At 44.2% G+C, this 21,656-nt stretch overlaps 2 protein-coding genes across 2 annotated transcripts in view; both read left to right on the top strand.

Annotated features, from left to right (window-relative positions):
• LOC118889744 (T cell receptor alpha chain MC.7.G5-like) overlaps positions 1-21,656 on the top strand; it is a 257,692-nt gene that overhangs the window by 94,887 nt on the left and 141,149 nt on the right. The gene's annotated exons all lie outside the window — the stretch shown is intronic.
• LOC118889749 (Ig heavy chain Mem5-like) overlaps positions 15,198-21,656 on the top strand; it is a 60,720-nt gene continuing 54,261 nt past the window's right edge. The window contains exons 1-2 of the mRNA XM_036841838.1: positions 15,198-15,281; positions 15,424-15,730. Of these exons, the coding sequence (XP_036697733.1) occupies positions 15,236-15,281; positions 15,424-15,730 (353 nt within the window). The 5' untranslated portion in view covers positions 15,198-15,235. The remainder of the gene's footprint in view (positions 15,282-15,423; positions 15,731-21,656) is intronic.

Raw genomic sequence — 21,656 nt, forward strand, 5'->3', positions numbered from 1 at the left:
TAGATGTCTTGAGATGTCCCAGCAAGTTCAGATTTGGGGTTTTAAGTATGCATTCATATTTCAGTTTGTAATATATTTCATTAATTTGATTAATGTCTAGTTTCTCATTAGTTTGTAAGCTCTGAGAGACCAAGGACTCTATCTGCTTTTGCTTATCTTAAACCTGACAAATTGCATAAATATATTTCTCTGAATGATTGAATGACTCTCCTAGATTCCAGAATTTTTCAGAATCTGGTGATCATCCCTGACTCTGGGCTGCAATTGGGTCCCAAGCCTTGCTATTTTCTCACTTTTAAGTGGTCTTGAAGACTCCAGAGTCACCCTGAGCTGGAGACCAAATGTTCTCAGAGACCAGTGATTTCCACCCATTCTCTAGCTGTCTGACATACTCAAGAGCCCATTTGGGGGCACACAGGACAACTGAGAGGGTCAAAGGATCCTCTGTAGATTTGAGCCAGTTCCCACATAGGGACCTGGGACAGGTAAGCAAAACCTGCCCAGAGAAACTGGCGAGCTATGAGGAAATCAGAGGGGTCAATATGATGATTATTTTCTCAGTGACTCCTGGCTGGGCTTATGATGAGCCCTTTTGGTGTTTTGGATTTTGGGTGGGTATTTTCAGTAGCTATATTATTAAAATACACAAGTTTATAATTACGGGGATAGATACCCTCATCCCTCAAATATGTACTGAACACGTACAATATTCCTGGTGCTGTGCCACATGCTGAGCTACAGAAACCACCAAGGCTCAATTCCTGTCCTCAAGGTGCTCTTTCTAGTGGTAGAAACAGACAAGGAAATAGAGACATTAACAGAGTAAAGAGTGCACAGCCGTGAGAACATAGAGATGGAAGTGATGGCCTAGAGCTGGGGACGGCTCCTCATAGGAAGTGATGTGAGCTCCTAACAGAGAAAACACTTGCTTCCCTGGGGTAATATATGCTTGGAGGCTCCTGAAGATGACCCAGGAAGGAAGATGAGAATCCTTGATAGTTAAATACACACATGCACACGCACACACATACACACACACACATTTGGCTATATGATGTCTTCAATTTAAACAAACAAACATACTGAAAACGGAAAAATACTGAACCTAGACTAAACAAATTAGTCTTTTTGTGGGGAAACTAATGTCTATCAGAGATTTCACTGGGGCTCTTTAACCACAGATGTAGCAAATTCCCTGTCAAATACAGCTTAGAGATTTCCAAAGTGCCACTATTGTGCGCACCACAAAATAGACCAGGTAAATGGGAGTGGTATCAGTTTAGGAGATAAAGAATTAAGAAGAGCAAAGAGGAAGGGGAGAGGGAAAGAAGAACATTATTTCCTAGGATAATGGTCACTCCCTTTAACTTTTTGTTCTTATTAAAGAGCCCTCCCAAACCTCTGGGAGTTTCCAGAATTTGGTGCTGTGGGGCACTGACCTCTTCCCATCCTGCTAATGGGAACTGTGAGGAAATCTGAAGAGACAATTAAGAAAGTAATGTGCTCTACAGGGAGGCAAGTAGTGCCAGTGGCACTGGTGATCAACTTCCACTTCTGTGTGTCCTTTGATTTCATTCAGCTTGAAATATTGAGATTTCTTCTCGGATATGCCAGCATCTACAGTCTTCACTAAGTCTACAAATCTTTATCTAAGCTGATGTAGTTTTCTCATTTCATGAAGTTGTTTTTCATCAGAACAAAAGTACAACTTTTTTCCTGTGAAGTGTAAAAAATTCAGCTGCAAACTAAGCCATTCTGTTTTCTGCTTCTCCTCCAGGGTTGTATCTCTTCTGGGAGCTCTGGAAAGAAACTGTCATGTTTATAGCAGCCTTCCTTATTTCCCTCTTTGTATTAGTCAACTCTGCTGCAGTAACAAACAGCACCGATATCTCAATAGCTTAAACAACGAACATTTACTTTTTGCTCCTGCTTTTACTACAAGTTGATGGCTACAAGGTGTCTGCTAAGTTCTGCTCTCTGTGTCTTCCCATTCCAGAAACCAGACTGAAAGATAACTCACTATTTGGGACACACTGTTCTCATGACAGAGGAAGAAGAACAAGAGAGCTGCTGATAGAAACTCGGAGTGCTCCTTAGAGCATCTGCTCAGACATGGCATACATCATGTCCACCCACATTCACTGACCAAAGCCTTTCCATGACCACGCTCAAAATCAGCTGGGCAGGGACTCATGCCCCTCCCACAGAAGACACCGGCAGGACATGAAGCAGTGGCAGGGGTTGATAATCCTCTCATATAAAAGAGAGGATCAAATACTTGAGAATAATAATGATACAACCTGTCATACTCTTTGACTCCACCCATGTAATTTGTATCCAACATGGAGAGTTTCTCCCTATGTCAACTAAAAAGGAATTTAATATGATTTTTTTTTCTTCTTAGAAAAACTCAGAGATGACACTTGCCAAATTGTTCTTCATAATGTCACTGTCTCTTAAGATGTTAAGAGTTATTAAGCAATTAAAAAGGATTCCATGGTCAAATAAGTTTGGCAAATGCTCTACCTTAATAGATCTCTCTTAATATTCACAATTCTTTATTAGCATATTACATGCTCTGAGAACTCCTGCTGTAAATATATCTACTTAGCCCAGAATCGTGTTCAGAGAATTCTTTCTATAATGGCACAACCATTAATATCTCATGAGATTCTAGTGGCTAACACTGCTCTCAAGGATTATGATTCTTTTTCCATGGTTGCTGGGATACTTCCTTTATGCTCCTCCTAATTTATAAACCCCTTGTGGGCAGGAATTCTTAGTCTGTTTCATCTTCCGTTTCCACAGGGTGTTGCATGTTTAGTATAGGAATCACCCAATGGATTCTTGCTGTTTTCTTGTTCTTGTGCATCCAGATTGGAAGACACCTAATGATGATGAGAGGAGGTATGCATGAGGCCAGCAGGTCTGTACAGGCCTTCAAAAGGAGGCTTGCATTTTTGCTAAGATCACACTCCATGTTAAGAATCTGAAGATGCTATTCAGACATTATTTTTTGCCTACTTAATTAAGTACAAACTCCTCAGACTGGCTTTAATTCTTCCTTCCTTAATGAAACAAATATATCTTGAGTCCTACTCTGTGCCAAGTACCACGCCAGACACTGAGTACATGTGTGAGCAAGATAAACAGGGGGCCTGCCCTCCTTAAGATAAGAGGAGACAGACATAAAACAAACACAGGAATAAATAGCTGACGATTATACGACCTCTCAGCAGTGTACTGCACCACTGGCCACCCATTCCTTCTTGAAATGCTTTTCCATGCTTAGCTTCTGAGATGCTATTCTTTACTAATTTTCCTGTACATCACTGGCCTATCCTTCTCAGTCCCCTTGCTGGTTCTTCTTCTATCTATCTTCTAAATATAGAGCACCCACGACCCTTGCCTAGGTCCCTTTTCCCTTCTGTATCTTCTAGGTGATCTCATTCATGCTCACAGAGTTGAATCCCACATAGGTGCTCAGGACTCCCAAATTTATATTTCCAATGCAAAACTCGCCTCTGAGGATATGATCTCTCCCCAAGTGAACCACGTTAGCACTTACCTCTCTCTTTTTTTTTTTTTAATTTATTTTTTTCTCTACACTTACCTCTCTTGAGTCATTTCATGTTTTCTCTCTTTTCCCATGATTGTTTGGATACCTCCTTTATGCTCCTCCTAATTTATAAACCCCTGGAGGGCAGGAATTCTTAGTCTGTTTCATCTTCCGTTTCCACAGGGTGTTGCATAGTAAGTGTTTAATATATGATTATTGAATTTAATGTGTGAACTGAATTTCTGCTTTAAGGATCACTGAGACACAGATGGTAATGAGTATTTTATTTAAAGAAATAATGCTTCATCCTTCTGTATTTCCAAATGAACAACCTCAGATGAGAGAACACAGCTACATACTTTGGCGTGAGGTGAGCACTTAAATTTAAAAATGCTAAATGGAGCCAATATCATCCCTTGTGGTCACAGGAGCTGCCGCAAAGGTTTTATTAATTGCCTACATTCCCACACCCCAGCTGGCAAGGCTGGTATGTCAGAGCCCTGGGCCACCTACTCTTCACAATAGTGCCCACTTGTATCTACTTTAAAATAAAAAGACAAAAGAAAAGGACAAGGGTTTGCCTAAAACCCTCCCACCCAACCGTAGCAGGGATTCAACCACATAATGCTGGTTCCTTGATTTAGAGTCAGGGCCAAAGAGGAGGGCAAAAGAGGAAGACTTCCTGGATTACAGAAAGATGTTTCGCCAGCTGCTCTAATAATAGCGTGTGGTCACTGCATCTCTGCTCCTTCATCTGAGTTTTGATCCTGTTCCTTTCCAAGCTTCTCCCAAGGCCTCTTGGAAACTAAAGATTGTCTAGAGAAAAGCTAAAAGCTTTTTTGTACTTGATGATCTGCCTAAGTGGGTCGGGGGCCGCAATGACCACACAGGGAGGCCCTGATTGTAATGTGGACGCGGGCCCCATGGCCCTTTGGTGTGTGTACACAGAGGCTGCTTTTCCTCATCTTGGTTGCCCTAAAAAAAATTGTCATTGGCCTCCACATGCTTGAAGTTTAGGGTTTAGTCATTCAAAACAAGAGGAAAATTGTCTGGATTATATCTCTTCAGTAAAAATAAACATTTTCAACTGCCCTGGCGTTTAAACTCTATTTTCTTTTCCTGCTAGTTTCCCTTCCCTATCACACTTCCCTGGATAAACACAGATTGTGCTATAATATTTATTAACAAAGGGTTCTCTGGGCCAATGGTGGTTTTAGGAATTCTGCTGGGTATTTAGTGTGCTGTCTAGCTGAGTCCCCAACCACGTTGTGAGTCAACGCAAATGCAGCAGATCGTGAGTAGAGGCAACAGTTCTCCTCCCAGCACGCTGCAGCCTCTGGGTCACCAACTGGGACTTGAGCTGGCATGCTTAAAAATAAGGTTTTCTGACAGAGACAGATGATTGTCAGCTGAGTCTTGCAAAAATCCCCTTTCCCTGTGCTCTTCAAGCCCATCTTCTTGGCATGTGCCCTTCCCTCTGCATCTATTGTTGTCCTGCATCCCTGATTTCTCGCTGCAGACTGGACACTGACGTCAGTTTAGATTGATACTGTGTGCGCTGTCATGGACCTCAATTTCACTCAGGATGTTACTTCCAGCTGATCGATGCTGAGGTTCTTCATCACGCGGGGCTACCTTGCCGCCCATGGTACTTCATTCACACTCCTTTGGTAACTTCCCCGTTCACAGTCACTACTCAGTCATGCATGTGTGCGAGCTCTCAGACTACTTGGCAGTTGAAGCCCTGCCAACTGGATAGCTTGTATTTCTATTCAGTAATCTTTTCATTCACTCATACGAAGTGTTCATTACGCAGCTCAGTGTTAACAGCCCTTTAACTTGTCACATCACTGATGAATAGAACGGCACCTGCATTCTAAACTAGGCTTTAAAACAGCAGCACTATGGTGACCATAAAACAACCACTCATAACTATGGTGTCTCAAGCCGTGGTGAATATGATGGATAATATTTTATGTACCCCAGTCGTTGGCCCTTTCCACCAAAGACGCGCCACAAACCCTGCATAACCAATTTGAATGTCAGAGATACACAGAGTATGGCAACGGGGCAGCAGCAGATCCAGAGTGAGTGACGTTCCTGGGACATGACAACGGCACTGGGTTATGGTGGCCCAGGATGCTGTAGGACCAACATCCACTCAGATACTAACTTTCCCACTTCATTGGTTTCGGAAGTCTCTTTTTCCAGCCCCCAAAGCTACCTCATGGTCACTTTTTTTTAATCTACACAGCTGCCTTCCCCAAAGTGCTTCCTTGTTTCTCTTCCACTGTTTCTTAATCTCTATATCTTTAGAGCTGACCTCATGTTTTAGCATTTTTTCAGCCTCGTTCCTTTTTTCCTCTCAATCTGTGATAAAACAAAGCAAAAGTAGTAGGTATGTTAGTTCAGAGCCCAAGACATAGGAGATACCTCTGGAACTGTGTCTGGGCTGGAAGGCCAACCAGAAAAAGCAAGGATGACCAAGTTTTTGTTGGTGGCTGTGGAATTTCCCTACGGTTCTGGGAGAGCCCAGTTCTGTCACCACCTTGTACCCTGGGAAACACCTGGCAAGTTAGAAGGTGTAAGATGTATAAGGTAAGATCTTAATTCCACAGCTATATGGTGCCAGAGCTACAGAATTTGAGCTCCCTAAAAGCATGGAAGCATGGACATTCTACTTTTTCATAAGCTTCCATCACCAAAGGAGAAAAAAAAAGCATTTATCTTCTCCCTCTCTCTTGCCTGTCCCCCAGCCCTACTGCCAACCAAGAACCTTGAACAGAATATTTTTCTCCCTTTCAGAGGAGGAGAGTAGGGAGTGCTTTTTCTTATGTGCAGAGAAATATTACAAAGGGGGAGGGGCTTCTATTCCGGTCCTTTAAAACTAATAACCTCTGGGCCCAATCCAAGTTTTCCCAGCTTTTTCCTCTCTATTGGATATTGTTGGATGGAAGTACAAAATTACCGTTATTTGGGGTTTGTTTTTTTATAAATAGACTACTATCAGCAAAGGCATAAGGTTAGTCTCTTATCAGCATGAACAGCTCTGTTCTGGCCTCTCCATGTTCTACCTGAGGACTGCCAGCACCCCACGGTTATTCCAGCAAGTGGGGAAAATCAAAGAGGAGTTCCAGAGATGGCAATAAATTTACATTCTACCCACAGCTCTGTGGCAGCAAATCTTCACTGTGAAATCAGCAGTTCCAGGAGAACAGAAGGTAATTCACCTCCTCCAAAAACACATGGCTACTTCGGGGCACTGCACACATTTTCACTCTTTGTGGCAGGTCTCCTTGGATGACTGTGCCCTGCTGTGAGCCTGGGAATTACAGGACAACAACAAGGAAGGGAGGGAGGGAAGGAGGGAGGGAGAGAGGGAGGAAGGAGGGAGGGAGGGAGGAAGGAGGGAGGGAGGAAGGAGGGAAGGAGGGAGGAAGGAGGGAGGGAGGAAGGAGGGAGGAAGGGAAGAAGGAGGGAGGGAGGGAGGGAGGAAGGAGGGAGGGAGGGAGGAAGGAGGGAGGGAGGGAGGAAGGAGGGAGGAGGGAGGAAGGAGGGAGGGAGGGAGGAAGGAGGGAGGGAGGAAGGAGGGAGGGAGGAAGGAGGGAGGGAGGGAGGAAGGAGGGAGGGAGGAAGGAAGGAGGAAGGGAAGAAGGAGGGAGGGAAGAAGGAGGGAGGGAAGAAGGAGGGAGGAAGGAGGGAGGGAGGGAGGAGGGAGGGAGGAAGGAGGGAGGGAGGAAGGAAGGAGGAAGGGAAGAAGGAGGGAGGGAAGAAGGAGGGAGGGAGAGAGGGAGGAAGGAGGGAAGGAGGGAGGAGGGAGGGAAGAAGGAGGGAGGGAGAGAGGGAGGAAGGAGGGAGGGAGGGAGGAGGGAGGGAGGGAAGAAAAAGAGAACACAACCTGAAACACAGCAAGGACCCGTTATCCTGTGGATCTGATGTGCTGCAGGCTGCATTCCACATCACACACACAGCGACGTGTTGTCCAACCTAAAGAATCACAGCACGAAGACTATCCTGGCTGAATTTGTTTTCTCAAGAGGGAGCCAAGTAGGGTAAAATTTAGATCTTGAAGGTCAGGGCAGGATTAAGAGGAGGAACCAAGACCCATAGACTTAGCCCATTTTAATTGGCAGAGAAGGACCCAGAAGGACAAGGACCATAGCACTTAGCAACTATTTATTAAGCACCCACTAAGTGCCCCACACTGCTGTAGGAGCTCAGGGCAACAGGGAGATGGCTGAAGCTGACCTCAGCAGGTCCTCATGCCCTCTGATTCATAAGAGACAGGCAGTGAGACATCACCAGGGAGGAGAGCTATTGAGAGTCCACGCTGCACCTGGAGAAAAGGATAAGATGGCAGATCATCCCAGTCACAGGTGACACCTGGCCACAGGTTTTGCCTTGTCCCTGGAGGACAACACTATAATAAGACTTTACTGCAATATAAGGTGTATTCTTCATTTTACTAAATGATGCTCTTACACAGTGGTTTTCAACCCTAGCTGCACATCAGAATTACCTAGGGAGATTTTTTAAATCCAGATGCCTGGATCCCACCCCAGACTAATTAAATCAGACTCTCTGTGGGTAGCACCCAGGCTTCAGTATTTTTTTTTTCATTTAAAATATTCATTTAATTATTTAAAATAAATAATATAAATGTATATGACATACATATATACACATATGAATATATGTATATAATCCTATATATACAGTACATTCTCAATTATTTAAATAAAATTATATACATGAAACAACTAGAAAAGTGTAGAGCAACATTAATATTGATCCCTTTTAGCTGCAAGACTATAATTCAAAGTTATTATTTTCTTTTATACATGCTTCTGTATCTCCTTCCAATAGTGATAGGATAGAGTGTCTTATCCTCTCTTTCACACACTCAGAAATTCCCACTTTCTTGCCCTTGTGCCCTAAGCTCCTCCAGAATGGGCATCCCTCTTATCTCTGCATGCTAATTAATCTTCATGAATCAGTTCAAATTTCATCTCCTCCAAGAAGCTTTCCATAGGACTTCTGGCTGGAAATCATTTTTACCACGTCTAAACTGTCATAGCACATTATCTCTACCTTCTTTATGGCCTTATCACTTTCCTTCTTGGATTATAACTATTTATGTATATCTTATGATTCAATGTATAATAGAATTTAAGTTCATTGAGAAAAAGGATCTTTTAAAACTTTTTTTGTGTATTTCATAGCATCTAGCTTAGTGCATAGCATGTGTGCTTAAAAAATCTGTTGAATGAATAAATTTATGTAACTATAGATAACAATCAAAATTAATAATTCAATAATCCAGAATTTAACAATCAAAGTCAATAATTCAATAATCCAGAATTTACTTTGTAAAAATTTGTGTTCATATTTCAGAATATTGGCTAATTAAGCTCTTTCTTTTTTTTTTTTTAATCAGTCATCAATTTTATACACATCAGTGTATACATGTCAATCCCAATCGCCCAATTCAGCACACCACCATCCCCACCCCACTGCCGTGGGATGGACCCCACCCCAGACTAATTAAATCAGACTCTCTGTGGGTAGCACCCAGGCTTCGGTATTTTTTAAAATTCTCCAGGGGATCCCCATATGAAGCCAAGACTGAGAACCACTGCATCGAGGTGATTGTCCTAATTACCCTCCAGCTTTTCTCTGCTTCCACAGCCCTCTTATCTAAGCTGTTATATTTCCTTTTTATTTTTAGTTTGTTCTACTTTGTCCTTTCAGTAGATAATTCTACAATACCCCATTAAACCTTTTTTCATGCTTTAACTTTGCTTTTTCTCATTTAATTTTCATTGCCCGCTCCACTTACTCCATCCCCCCATTATGCTTATTTTGTACTGTGTTTCTCTAGTACAACGTCAACACTTACAGGGCTCTTGATATGGGCAGAGTACTACAGGAGGCACTTAATTGTTACTAAAAATTATATCCAGTGCAATCATATTTTCTGTTCAATTCTGTGTGACTGTTATGGCTCAGGTCCTGTGGAAGATGAGAATTTTGGCAAAGTCTAGCTCCCTTCCTAGGAAGCAGCTCCCTTGGTATATAAATAAAAGATCCAAAATAAATATATTGGAACAAAAAAGAAAAGGAACATCCACAACTAGGTGGGAAAGGAGATTAAAAGCTGTCTGAATCTAAATAGCAACATCTGCCCTGCCAAAATCTTGGTCTCACTCTACGAAGGAGATGCTGCCATTTGCAGCAGAAAGAAAAAGTCCCTAGATTGTTTGTACTACTGGTGAGGCTGCTCTCTGGGGGCAGAACATCTGCTGATTCAGGCTCATTTCCTCGTTGTCCGCAGGCAAGCCCAAGAACACACAGGCGAGTCGCTGAGACACTGAGGGCTGAGATGAGGAAGAAAGGGCCAGGAGACAGTCCCGGAAGCAGACCCTTCAATCTTCAGGGGAAGCCAGCGCATCTCCTGCCACTAGGCTGCACAGGTAAGAGAAGCCTTGGAGCCTCAGAACCGCAGGCCCTGCACTTCTTCCTGGGCCAGGTGAGCCCCGGAGAGCCCAAAACATTGTCAGCCCCATGGAGCCCAGCCTGGCACTGAGCCCACCATAGAAGCCAGTGGATGTTTGCCCAATAATTGGGTGAATGAATAAATGACTTCCCTGATGAAATGACTCCTGGGAGAGAAGGTGGGAAGATGGAAATGGAAGGTGGTTCTGTAATCCCACCCTGGTAGCTCAGTCCCTTGATGCTCTGATAGGGCTCCTCTCTCTTCCTTTTCCCTTAATTTTGTTTTTCAGGAATCAAGCCAGATGTCTTGTTGGAGCAAGAAGAGATGTTTGTTCCTTTTAGAAGAAGCAAGATTTTGCAGTGCCAAATGACAGGGACAGGGAAATGAATAATTACATGATACACAGGTGTCAGAGGGACCAAGATGGCTCCCTGAACTTTATAAACCAATGAGGAGACTTCTATGGCCCTGGTCTCCAGAACAACTTTACTTGTAGAGGCCAATTCTCCCTGGAGATTCTTGAAACTACAGTGAGAGAGGAGGGACTTACTACTCGCTACCCTCCCCACGGTGCAACTCCTCTGGGTCCACATAGGTCACAGCAAAGCCTGCCCCTTCCTCCCACCTTCCACACTGGTGAGCTGACCCCAAGTGCAGGTCTCCCTGGAGATCAGTCACAAGATGTATCCACATCCACTATTTTAAGACCGCATGAGACAGTATTATCCCCATTTTATTGTCTAGAAAACGGAGGCTTAGAGAGGTTAGGTGACTTGCAAGTAAGTGGTGGTGTCAGATATACACCCAGATCTTCCAAGCCTAAATCCAGTGGTCTCTCCACTACAGCACAGCTGCCCCTTGAGACTAGAGCAGGCAGTGAAAAACAAGGACTCCCGGGTTCCAGGACCCCTTCCAGCCCAGTGTGTAGATGGTGTTCTATCTGAGGGTTGTCTGAGCAGAGGTGGGGTTACCCAGCTGGTTGAGCTCAACAGTCTGTGCAAATTCAAAGAAATGGCATATGAGTTCAAAGAACTCACTTGAAGAACAGGAAAAGCAGCTCTCTGCTTGAGGTCATGGGGAAGTGAAGGCTGAAACGTGGATGAGAAGGCTTGCAAAGGTCCCTTCTCCCTTCAAATCTTTCATTCTTCCTTCTGTTCTCAGTCAGGCCAATAAACACATCTTCCTCCATTGCTATGTAATCTATGTTGATTTGCCTGGGACTCCCCAGGCAGCACCCTGGCTCTGGAAATGAAATATTAACTACCTCAGCCTCACAGCCATCTCTAGCAACCGTACACTAATGGAAAAGCAAGAAGTGCTCGTGGCAACTTGCGTATTGAGGTCAGCAGTGTCTTTCTTAACCCTCTTCTGTCTGGTAAGGCTGAAGGGAGCAGAAGTTCCTGTAATGATATGGCCTATCTTTAGAGCCACAACCCAAAGACTTGGGGTCCTTCCTATGGCCATGATCTTGGGAATGAGCTCCTTAATGTCTTCCTCCGCTCCTGGGGTGCTGTAGACAGCAACTCACTTTCAAGTCAGACTTCCTGTGGGCAGAAGAAATCGTTTCACTTCAATCAGCATTTTTGAGGACCTTTATGGGTTCAACGGGTGCTTTGAGGGGGATTACACAGGAGATAAAGACAGACCAAACAATTGTGAGGCTGCACTTATACATCGTAAAGCATACAAAGGCAACTCCAGAATTTCTACAAAGGAGGGGCTAAGGGGCTGCAATCTGGTTGAAAGATGCCTCAGAGACTTGCCTTGAGGCAGTATTTTCATAGCACCTAAAATTGGGAAAGATGTCAAAGAATGGGAGGCTGATGGGGATTACGGAAAAGGATGGATAAAGCCCCCTCCAAAGCACTCTTGTCTCTCCTACTAACTGTCCAAGTCTCAGGTGTCCTGATATTTATGTAATGATGTCAAAAAAGAAGGAAACTAATAGCCAAGCAATGAGCCAAGTGTTCGCAAATATAATTTCATTTATCCCTCACAGACTGTAAAGAAACATTAACTCTCCCCAGAAGTCATATGAAGGGACAGACATCTCCCAGGACCTGCGAAGCTGTGGCCTAATTGTTGACCTGGACACAGAAAGAATGAGTACAGGGAACACAATCTGCACACAGCCTAAGAAAGAGGGAGTCCAAGGGCAGGGCCCAGGAACACTTTCTACCTTCCACCTGGGCACCCCACATAGGCTATTCTTGTGTTCGAGTTCCATCTTGCTCCTGCTGCAGGCCTGGCCAAGCTTCTGCAGCAGGTCCCAACTCTCCCTGACCAGTAGAGCATGTCTCCTAGCCACAACCTGCCCCAGCTACCACCAAACCAAATCATCACCTGCTCCATCCCCTCTACTGTCTTCCACCTCTGCTTTGATTTATCGTTCATATGGACTCTCTCCTCGTCAGGCCTAGAGGAAGGTTGTTTTTGTTCATTAGCCAAAAACTCTTAAAATTACCTCTAACCTGTGGCAGATAGAAATCACAGTCATAAACGTAAGCACAGTCTTGGAATTTTTCAGAATGACTTCCTAAATAATTTGGGAGAATTCAACGATAATTATCTAAGAAGACAGGCTTATTTGAGCCCTGCTAACTGTTCTTTTGATGTGAATGCAGCTTTAAGCCTACAGCACTTCCTCCTGCCTCGGGGCTTTTTTTTTAATACGTCCTCATTTCTTATATAGAATGTTCTTTCCCTACACATGCCCCCGATACTTGGTGTATCAAGCAGAGTCCCAGCAGGAGACAGAGGGCACTGTCAAAATGGTGATCAGAAAGAATCTAATGAAAAGGACATTTGCAAAGGTGTGGGCAGGTGTTATAGACTGAACTGTGTCCCTCAAAAAAAGATATGTTCAAGTCCTAACCCCCAGTACCTCAGAAAGTGACCTTATATGCAAATAGCATCATTGCAATTGCTGTAATTAGTTAAGATTGATGTAATTAGTTAAGATGAGGTCAGACCAGAGTAGGGTGGGCCCCTAAGCCAACATGACTGATGTCTTTGTAAGAAGAAAGCCGTGTAAAGACAGAGACACTGGGAGAACACCATGTGACAGGAAAGGCGAGCCAAGCTAAAGAACACCAAGGACTGCCAGTAAACAACCAGCCGCTAGGAAAAGGCAAGGAAGGATTTGCCTAAAGTTTTCGGAGAGAGCGTGGCCCTGCTGACACCTTGATTTCAGACTTCTAGCCCCCAGAACTGGGAGACAGCAAGTCTCTGTTGTTTTAAGCCATCCAGTTTGTGGTACTTTGTTAAGGCAGCCATAGGAAACTAATAGAGCTGGGTTACGGGAAACCAAAAAAAGACGGTGAAACACCCTAGGTCTGGCAACAGGAGAATCGCTGCCACCCTGGGCCTGAAGCATGAAGTACAGGAGTCTTTACCAAAACCTGCAGCCGCTGGCAGAGGAAAGTAGCCACAGCCAAGGCACAGCCTAGCAGGAAGGAATCTGGGGTAAGAACACCCCACCTCACCCTCCTCCTTCTCTCCAATCTCCTGATGGTGCCGCCCATTGGCCAAACTGAACAGGATGCCAGAGAGCAAGGGAAGCAGGTGGACGCTGTCCATTGAGATCAGCCTCCTAGAGGAGGAAACAGAGTGATCTGGGGGGACAGACTCTATCCAGCGCACCTGGGTAACTTCCGCTTTTAAGTCTCAACTGCAAAGTCACTTCTTCAGGGAAGACTTCCCTGACCTCCTGACCAGATCCTGGCCCCGTAACGTGCTCTCTTAATTCTGCTTCTGCAGAGTACTTGTCACTCTGTAGCACTGGAGAAATTCATTATGCAAATCATTAGGTGATGACTGGCTCTCACGCTAGAAACTAAACTCCATGAGAGAAGAGACCATATCTGTCATTCATCAGTGAATCCTCAAGGTCTGGTGCATAGTAAAAATGACTAGATTTATAGGATGTGCCAATAGGCAGGCAACCTGATATAAAAAGATCAAGTAAGCCCAGAAAAGTTGCCCTTGGCAGCTTTGAACAAACTATAGAGACCAGGCACCATTGTATCCTACAGGTACAGGTACAGATAGCGCACTTTGTAATACCAGAGAACGTGACCACCTTGAGTACTTGCTAATGGTCCTCTAGAAATGGTGGGTGAGATAGGCTGTTGGGTAAATGAGATGACTAGGGTAAGGAGAGCAACTACCATGAGGTCAAGCTAACTTGAGCTTGCTTCTATCTGAATCCTCAGGCCAGTCTGGTCCCAGTCACACTGGCGAAAACAAGAAAGCTCAGGTGGGTGTCTGCTCCACTACCGTTGGAATTTAGGTCCTGCACCCATCCTCAGATATTGAACACCTCTTTGCTTACCAGGTGACCCTCTTCCCCGCTTCAGCTGCACCTTCTAGTTTCCATTATTAATTTACCTGTTTAATTTCAATATTTCATAGACTATTGGCCTTGAAACCCAAATGTACGGGTCCCAAGAATTCAAATACGCCTCTCTTTTGAAGTACATCTAAATTTAGGCTGTCATAAACTGGGGGGTAGTTGTGGTTTCTAAGTTTTGTACAACACTTTACTTTGTGTAATTCAACATAAGTGACCTAAGAACCTTACAGAAAAGAAGATAGATGAGCTCAATAAAGATTAGGAAACTGCATTAAATTTGGAGACAGTGTTTCATTGGATTGCTCTTTTATACTTGGATGAATCACCCTTATCCAACTTTGCCTGGAGGGAGTTTGGAGTAAACACAACAACACCCACAGTCCTTGTGCACACACTATCGACCTCCTCGTTTGATGGGTCTTTTGATTATGGCTGTAAAAGTCAATAATTCTTCTGGGTATTAACCCTTAACATCAACACAGTGCATACAACATGTACCTCTAACATGAAAATGAAGCAACTATACCAAACTTAACTTCTAGGGTGGGAAGCAAAAATCTTGTGATCAACCAAATAAGCTGTGTTAACCTCCTCTCAATTGGCCTTATTTATCTGGACCATGTTATTGATCTTGAAGGGCACTGTCATCTCATTAACAGTCAGCAGGCTCTGCGTGCTTCCTGTGATTGACAAAACCTCTCTGGGTAACAGCTGCCAACAGGGGCTGGTTTCCTCAGGCACAAACACATCACAGAGAAGGTGTCGACAATGAGGAGGGACCGGGCAGAGGACGAGTTGGGAGGCAGAGCTGTCCCTGAGTGGAGTCATGCAGAGGGTCTGCTACCTCATCCACCTCACCCTCTTCTGGGCAGGTAAGGCAGATCCTGGAACCTCAAAAGAGCAATACTCAGCGAGACATCAAGGCTGCCAGGGCCTGGCCCTCGAGCACAGCACCCCTTACTCAATGATCTCAGCCCCAGTCCTCACTGAGCCCCCTTCGTGTCTTTTCTCTAGGAGTCATGTCGGCTGCCGTGTTGGTGCCTCAAGACCAAGCAAGGAGTGTGTCTGTGGGGGAACCTGTCACCCTCAGGTGCTCCATGAAAGGCGAATCCATCAGTAACTACTACACCTTCTGGTACAGGAAAACACCGGGTAACACAATGACTTTCATATACCGAGAAGGGGGCACGTATGGCCCTGGTTTCGAGGACAACTTCCGAGGTAAAATTGATTCTTTAAACAACCAGGCTGTGCTGAATATCCTGGAGGCATCAGAGAGAGATGAAGGATCTTACTACTGTGCCTCGACCACCACCCTGCTGTGGGTTCACTTCTGAGCAGCTCAAAAAACGTGGAGATCTAAGTGGAACAGCAGTTCCAACAAGATCATGACTTTCTCCTGAATAAATAGTTTAAGAAATGGAAGCCAGAGAAGGCTGACATTCATGCCTTTCCTTCAGGTTCACTGGCTCACAGCCTGCCCATGCACTCCAGTGGTGCTCAGATAGGCAACCCCCAGTGGGGTGTGGCCCGGTGTAGGGCAGGAGAGAGGAGAGACAGAGTCAGAAATTGTAGCATTTACGGTACACTCTAAACAGTTTTCTTGGAGCTTCATAAAAGATTTGGCCACACAGCCTAAAGTACTTAGGATATGACATAAAGAGGCACTTTCCAAAGTATGTCTATGGTGATGTCCAGTTTCTCCCCAACCGTATACACCAGGAATCTAGCTGTTCTCAAGGACAGGGGCTGAGAAGGTGGGAAGACTCCTCCCTTCCTTCTGCATCAATGGTACACACTGTCTGTCATCTTCCCAACGTGGATGGCAAGACTTGATCTCTAGCTGGCTGTACTGTTTTGGACTTTTGCCTTCCTTTCCCTCTCTACCTCTTTACTTCTTCTTCTATATGTTCTAGAAACAAAACATTGAACAGTTTTTTCCCACTGGCATTTCTTTGTCCTTCTTTGGACAGCTCATTTTAAACTCCACTTTTATCTTGAGCAATGTACTTTTCCAGATTTAGACGATTGACAGCCTATTCTGAGGCTGAACCTGTCCTTCCTTCTGGCCTCGTCTAGAAAAGCTACCATTCACCTTACTGAACACCTTATTGGAATTGTGGTGGTGGATGGGTATGTTCAGTCATTTGATTATTGTGATGGTTCCATGGGTGTATGGGTATATCTGAAGTCATCGGGTTGTGTGCTGTACATATGTGCGGCTTATTCATAAAGATCAATAATCTTATCAATAATCTAATCAAAGATCCTGCTGTCCGTAGAAGTACAAAAAGGCTGACAAGTGTTTGCCAGACACACACAGTTACACAGTTGGTTCCAGTCAGGGATCCTCACTGGTCCACCAAGCCTCCTCCCAATCTTCCCATCTCTTGTGATTTTGCCTGACCTTTCATATATATGTATATATATATGATAAAGAATGACATTTGGAAGCTTTATGTAGATGTTGTCAAAGTTTTGGAACCATAGTTTTAAAAGACCTGCAAAATGGATTCCTAGAAAGAGACCCAGTGGGTCCTTCTGACAGAGACTGGGAGAATGCCTTTGATGAGAAGGAGGAGGGAAAACATCTGGACAAATTCATAAAACTGTATGTTAGCTGTAATAATGATTAATATCTGTTGAGTGTTTACTATATGCCAAGCACTATTCTGAGCACTTTACATGTGTTATATGATTTAATCCTCACAATAATCCTATGATGCATTTTCTATTATTATCCCCACTTTACAAATGAAGACACTAAGGCACAGAAGAACTAAAACACTTGCCCAAGATACCACTGGTAATGAGGGAGGGCGACAGATTTCAGACTCCAGAGCTGAAGGACACAGCATGTGATTCAGGAGGTTGGGGGAGGGTGGTCCATAGAGGAGACTGTCCCCAGGATGTGTCAGAAATAAGGGACAACAGGGCTGTGCCCTCGCCACCAGACCTGTTCAAAGCAATGCTCCGTGACCATCTGTCAAGAAACTGGGACAATGCAGCATGGGTCCCAGAGGATTTCTCGACGTTTTCTAACTCTGAGATTTTGTGATCCTGACACACGCTTCACTCTGTCTTCTAAAATTATCTGTACCTCTTCATCTTTGAAACCAGGATAAGAAGAGTTACATCTTCAGAGATAATAAGAGTTCCATCTTCACAGTGTTGTTAAAGGCAAATGATAGAGAGGAAGTAAATTGCATTGCACATGGTAGCTATGCCATAAATGTTACTTAACGTAAGTAAAGTAAAGGGCCAACAATAAAGTGGAATAATTGAGGAGAAAGTGAACTAAATTACAGAGTGCCAAGATGCAACCACTCTGCAGGTGTGGACTCACTTAATCCTCATGACAGCCCTGCGAGGTCTTTATTGTCAGCTCGGTGTCACAGATGGGGAAACTGAGCCTCAGAGAGACTGGGTAGTTTACCTCAGTTTCCAGAAGCAGAGCTAGGATCTGGGTCAGAGGCAGACAGCCCTGGTTCTGGGCTAGGGGCTGTGGGATATGCTAAAGAAATACATCACCTATAACAATGCCTGAATTAGAGAACGGCTGGGAACAATTGTGTGAAGTCCAGTCATCTGTGTGATGCAGAGGTTGCCCTTGACTCCTTGGCCAGTCCCGGGGAGAGGGAATGGGGGTGGGGTACCTAACCCCTTCCACCTCCACTTCTCCCTCCCTTGCTTTAAAACACCAGTTGCAATTGCAGCTTCCAGGCTGTTCTCCGGAGATTCCTCACTCCTGTGACTGAAGGAGGACCGCAGCTACCCAGCCCCCTCCCACTTCCACTCCTGAGCCCACCCTTAGGTCTGCAGCTTGTCTCCCAGGCCACAACGTGGGAAATGGGCCGACATCCTCCTCCCTTCTGATGTTTGTCAAAGGCAGCAGCTTGTTGAATTCTCTTAGAGTCTCTAGGGTGCTAATGCATTCACTGCCTTCTTCTCGCTTTCTCAGAGGCCTGTCTGGAATGGCAGCTACAGGAGTCTGGGGCTAGTGTGATGAGAGCTGGAGAAATTCTGTGGGTCCCTGGAGGGTCCGTAGAATTGCCAACTTTACCATCCATATATATCTGCACAGTGAGACAGAGTGTCCAAGTTTGTCTCTTCCATTTTGACTGACTTATTATCACTTATATCGAGGCAGCAAAAGGGCTCAAGATCTATCATCCACAGTTCTCTGCTTTCAAAAATGAGGAAACTGACACCAGAAAGTGCTGCGGTGAATTAAAGTGTGGGAGCCACCAAGCAAAGAAGAGAACTGAGTTCAAACAAAACTTTCCCCACTCTAGGTAGAGTCTTAGCCCCCTGCAGTGCCTCAGACGGAAAGTGCTGGCTAATAAATTCTCCACAGCAACAAGGTGAAGAAACTCTGGAATTGAGGCTTCTTTCCTACTTCTCAATTCAACATCTTGCCTCCAAATATAAATTGAAATCATGGGGTTATACATCTCTAATATTTTTTGGTCAGAGCGCTTTATTCTTCCTCCAACAAATACCATCTCTCCTCTCTGCTTAATTTTTCTCCATAGCATTTATTACCATTTGATGTGCTGTATATTTTACTTGCTTATTTATTTGTTGTTTAGCCCTCCACTGACTGGAACACAAGCTCCATGATAGCAGAGATTTTGTCTGTTTTCTTCACTGCCTTAACTCCAGCACTTAGAATAAATCTGACACAAAATGGGCACTCAACAAACGTGTTGAATGAATGAGTGGGTGAAATGTGTAATGAATGAGTACTACATACCCTGCACTGTGCTGAATACTGGGGATATAATAGTGCACAAGACTGGTGACAACTCTGCCCTGAGAAATGCTTTATCCAAGCCTCATCTATCCACTAACAAGATTTTCTGATAATAGAGCACTCTAGGACACCAAATAACTTACTCTTGGAGAGCAGACATAAGTGCTCCTACATTCCTTGGACATCCCCCCCATGACAGGGATAAAATGGGGTGGAGCAGGGGAGGGGCGGGGATGGCAGGCTTTCTCAGTTTCACCACATTTTCTCTCCTTTTAATCCTAAGGCCCCAGGCCCCGAGTCTTGGACTCTCAGGGAGAAGGTTGAACATTTCCACTTTATTTCACAAAGAAAATTTGCAAAATCTCTCTCCAAACAGACTGAAGGAGCAAGCCATCTCTCGTAACCAAAAGGCACCATGACACATTTTCCTAAACAAAGAGCAACTCCTAACTCCCTCTCACCCTACCACCACCGTCATCAAATGATTTTGGAATTCTTCAGGAATGCAGAATCCCTCAGGGTCTTGTGTTTTTAGCAATTCACACATACACAAACACATACACTCTGAATGGTAACAATGTATGGTGGCGTGGATCAAACACTGGAGGAAATCTCTGAAGGCACAGCCTAGATGCTCAAGGCTCCCAGGCGCCAACACACACATGCAGTCAGAAAAGGACCTGCTGACGGGACAAAGGAAGTCAAGCCACCATGCAATTGCTCCTATTCATTTTAACGAGGCAGGCTCTCGAACTCTGTGTTTAAATAAGAAATCGAACAGCCCTAAGTTTTCTATTGCCTGCATACATGTGGGAGAATAGGGAAAATTTAACGATCCTTTTCTGGCATAAGGACAAAGCCCCAAGAGTATTTATAACTTTCAGAAAAAGGAATGTCATTATAAATACATTACTAGGGCAACAAATTATGAGAAAGAAAACCAGTCCAAAGTGTAGACTTTGGGAGATTAAAGCTACTTTCATAGAATATAACAACATCCATTTATTTATTCAATAATAATTTATTAAGTAGCTACTTTGTGCCAGATACTTTTCTAAACATACTGGGAATACAGAAGCTCAGGAGTTTATTTTAGTGAAAATAAATACAAAATAGAACAAGTAAAATATGTTAGATGGTGATGATTGCCATGGAGAAGACTTGCAGGGAGGGAGAGAGAGTATGCAATCAGGGGTCTGAGAGAGACAATTCTTTTAAATCAGATGGTCAATAAAGGCTGCAAGGAGAAGGTTACATTTCAGCGAAGGCCTGGGATGAGCAGTAAGGTATATTTGGAGTCTGGATGTTTGCTGGAATTTTCTGTTTAGAAATAATATTTTCATGTCCAGTTTTATGACACATAAAAGTACCAGCTTTTCTGTAGCTTGGAGGAATAGGCAACAGTATTTTCTTCTTCTCTTGCTGCGAGCTCTTTCACCAATCGTTCAGACTTTCATTTTTCAAAACCACGTGATGGAATTCCATGAATTAGCACAAGTGGAGAGGAAACCATACAGAAAAGGTCAAAACTTAGAAGATGAAAAGGAAGATGGTGGAATTGGATGATTGACAAATGGAACATGGGGCAGGTAACATTGAGCCCTTTGCCTTTTCTCCCTCCTTAGGTGACCACATTCTATGGATTGATGTGTGTCTTCCCAACCATAAAAGGAGAGCATACGAATTGGATGAAGAATTTCTCTTGCTGGTCCCCAAGATGACGCTACTCCAGCAGCCCCAGGAGAGAATCTGCCACCTCATCTACACTTGCAGATCCACATGCCTCCCAAAAACTGTCCCAATTGACAGGGAAGCTGACATAAAACATGTTTACCTCAGTGATGTTCTTGTTTTTTCCTCGTCTCCAGGAAGCCAGCCACAGATAACCTGAGCAATTTGGAGTAACTGTGGAGAAAGCTGGAGGGTTTTCACAATTCCTCGCAAAACTTTAGGGATTCCGCCTCCAGGACTTCTGGGTGTGCTGGGACCACAAGGCCCAGGGTAGGCCTCGGAGTTGGTTTCCATCCTCACTTGTCACCTAAGAGAAGTGAGCAATATTTCTCAGAGACAGTAGAAGGAAAGTCAGCATCCACAGAGAAAATACCCAAAAAAGCAAACAAACAGACAAAAAGCCCACATAGCCTGGGTCTGAGATGTCAGCAGCTCTGTCACATCCAAGGCTTCCTCGCCCATAAAGACTTCAACTGTGTCTGCAGAGCACGTTATGGTCATGAGTGACTGATGGAAGATTAACCACCTCAGTTGCCTTCAGGAGGAAGAAGAGTTTCATGCACCAAGTTTATAAATAAAAGAACCACAAAGCAGCCAATATTACTGGCACTACATGTTGAAACCAGAGAGTTGACCCAGTAGCAATAACACTCCTCTGTAATAAGAATTAAAATCTCTGAGTTCACAACTAGTCCATTTCTCAGCATCCAAACCATCATTATGTTTCCCACATGAAGGATCTCCTTCTCAGCCCTACAGC

This window comes from Balaenoptera musculus, chromosome 2, assembly GCF_009873245.2.
Source record: "Balaenoptera musculus isolate JJ_BM4_2016_0621 chromosome 2, mBalMus1.pri.v3, whole genome shotgun sequence".
In the NCBI taxonomy this organism is placed as follows: Eukaryota; Metazoa; Chordata; class Mammalia; order Artiodactyla; family Balaenopteridae; genus Balaenoptera; species Balaenoptera musculus.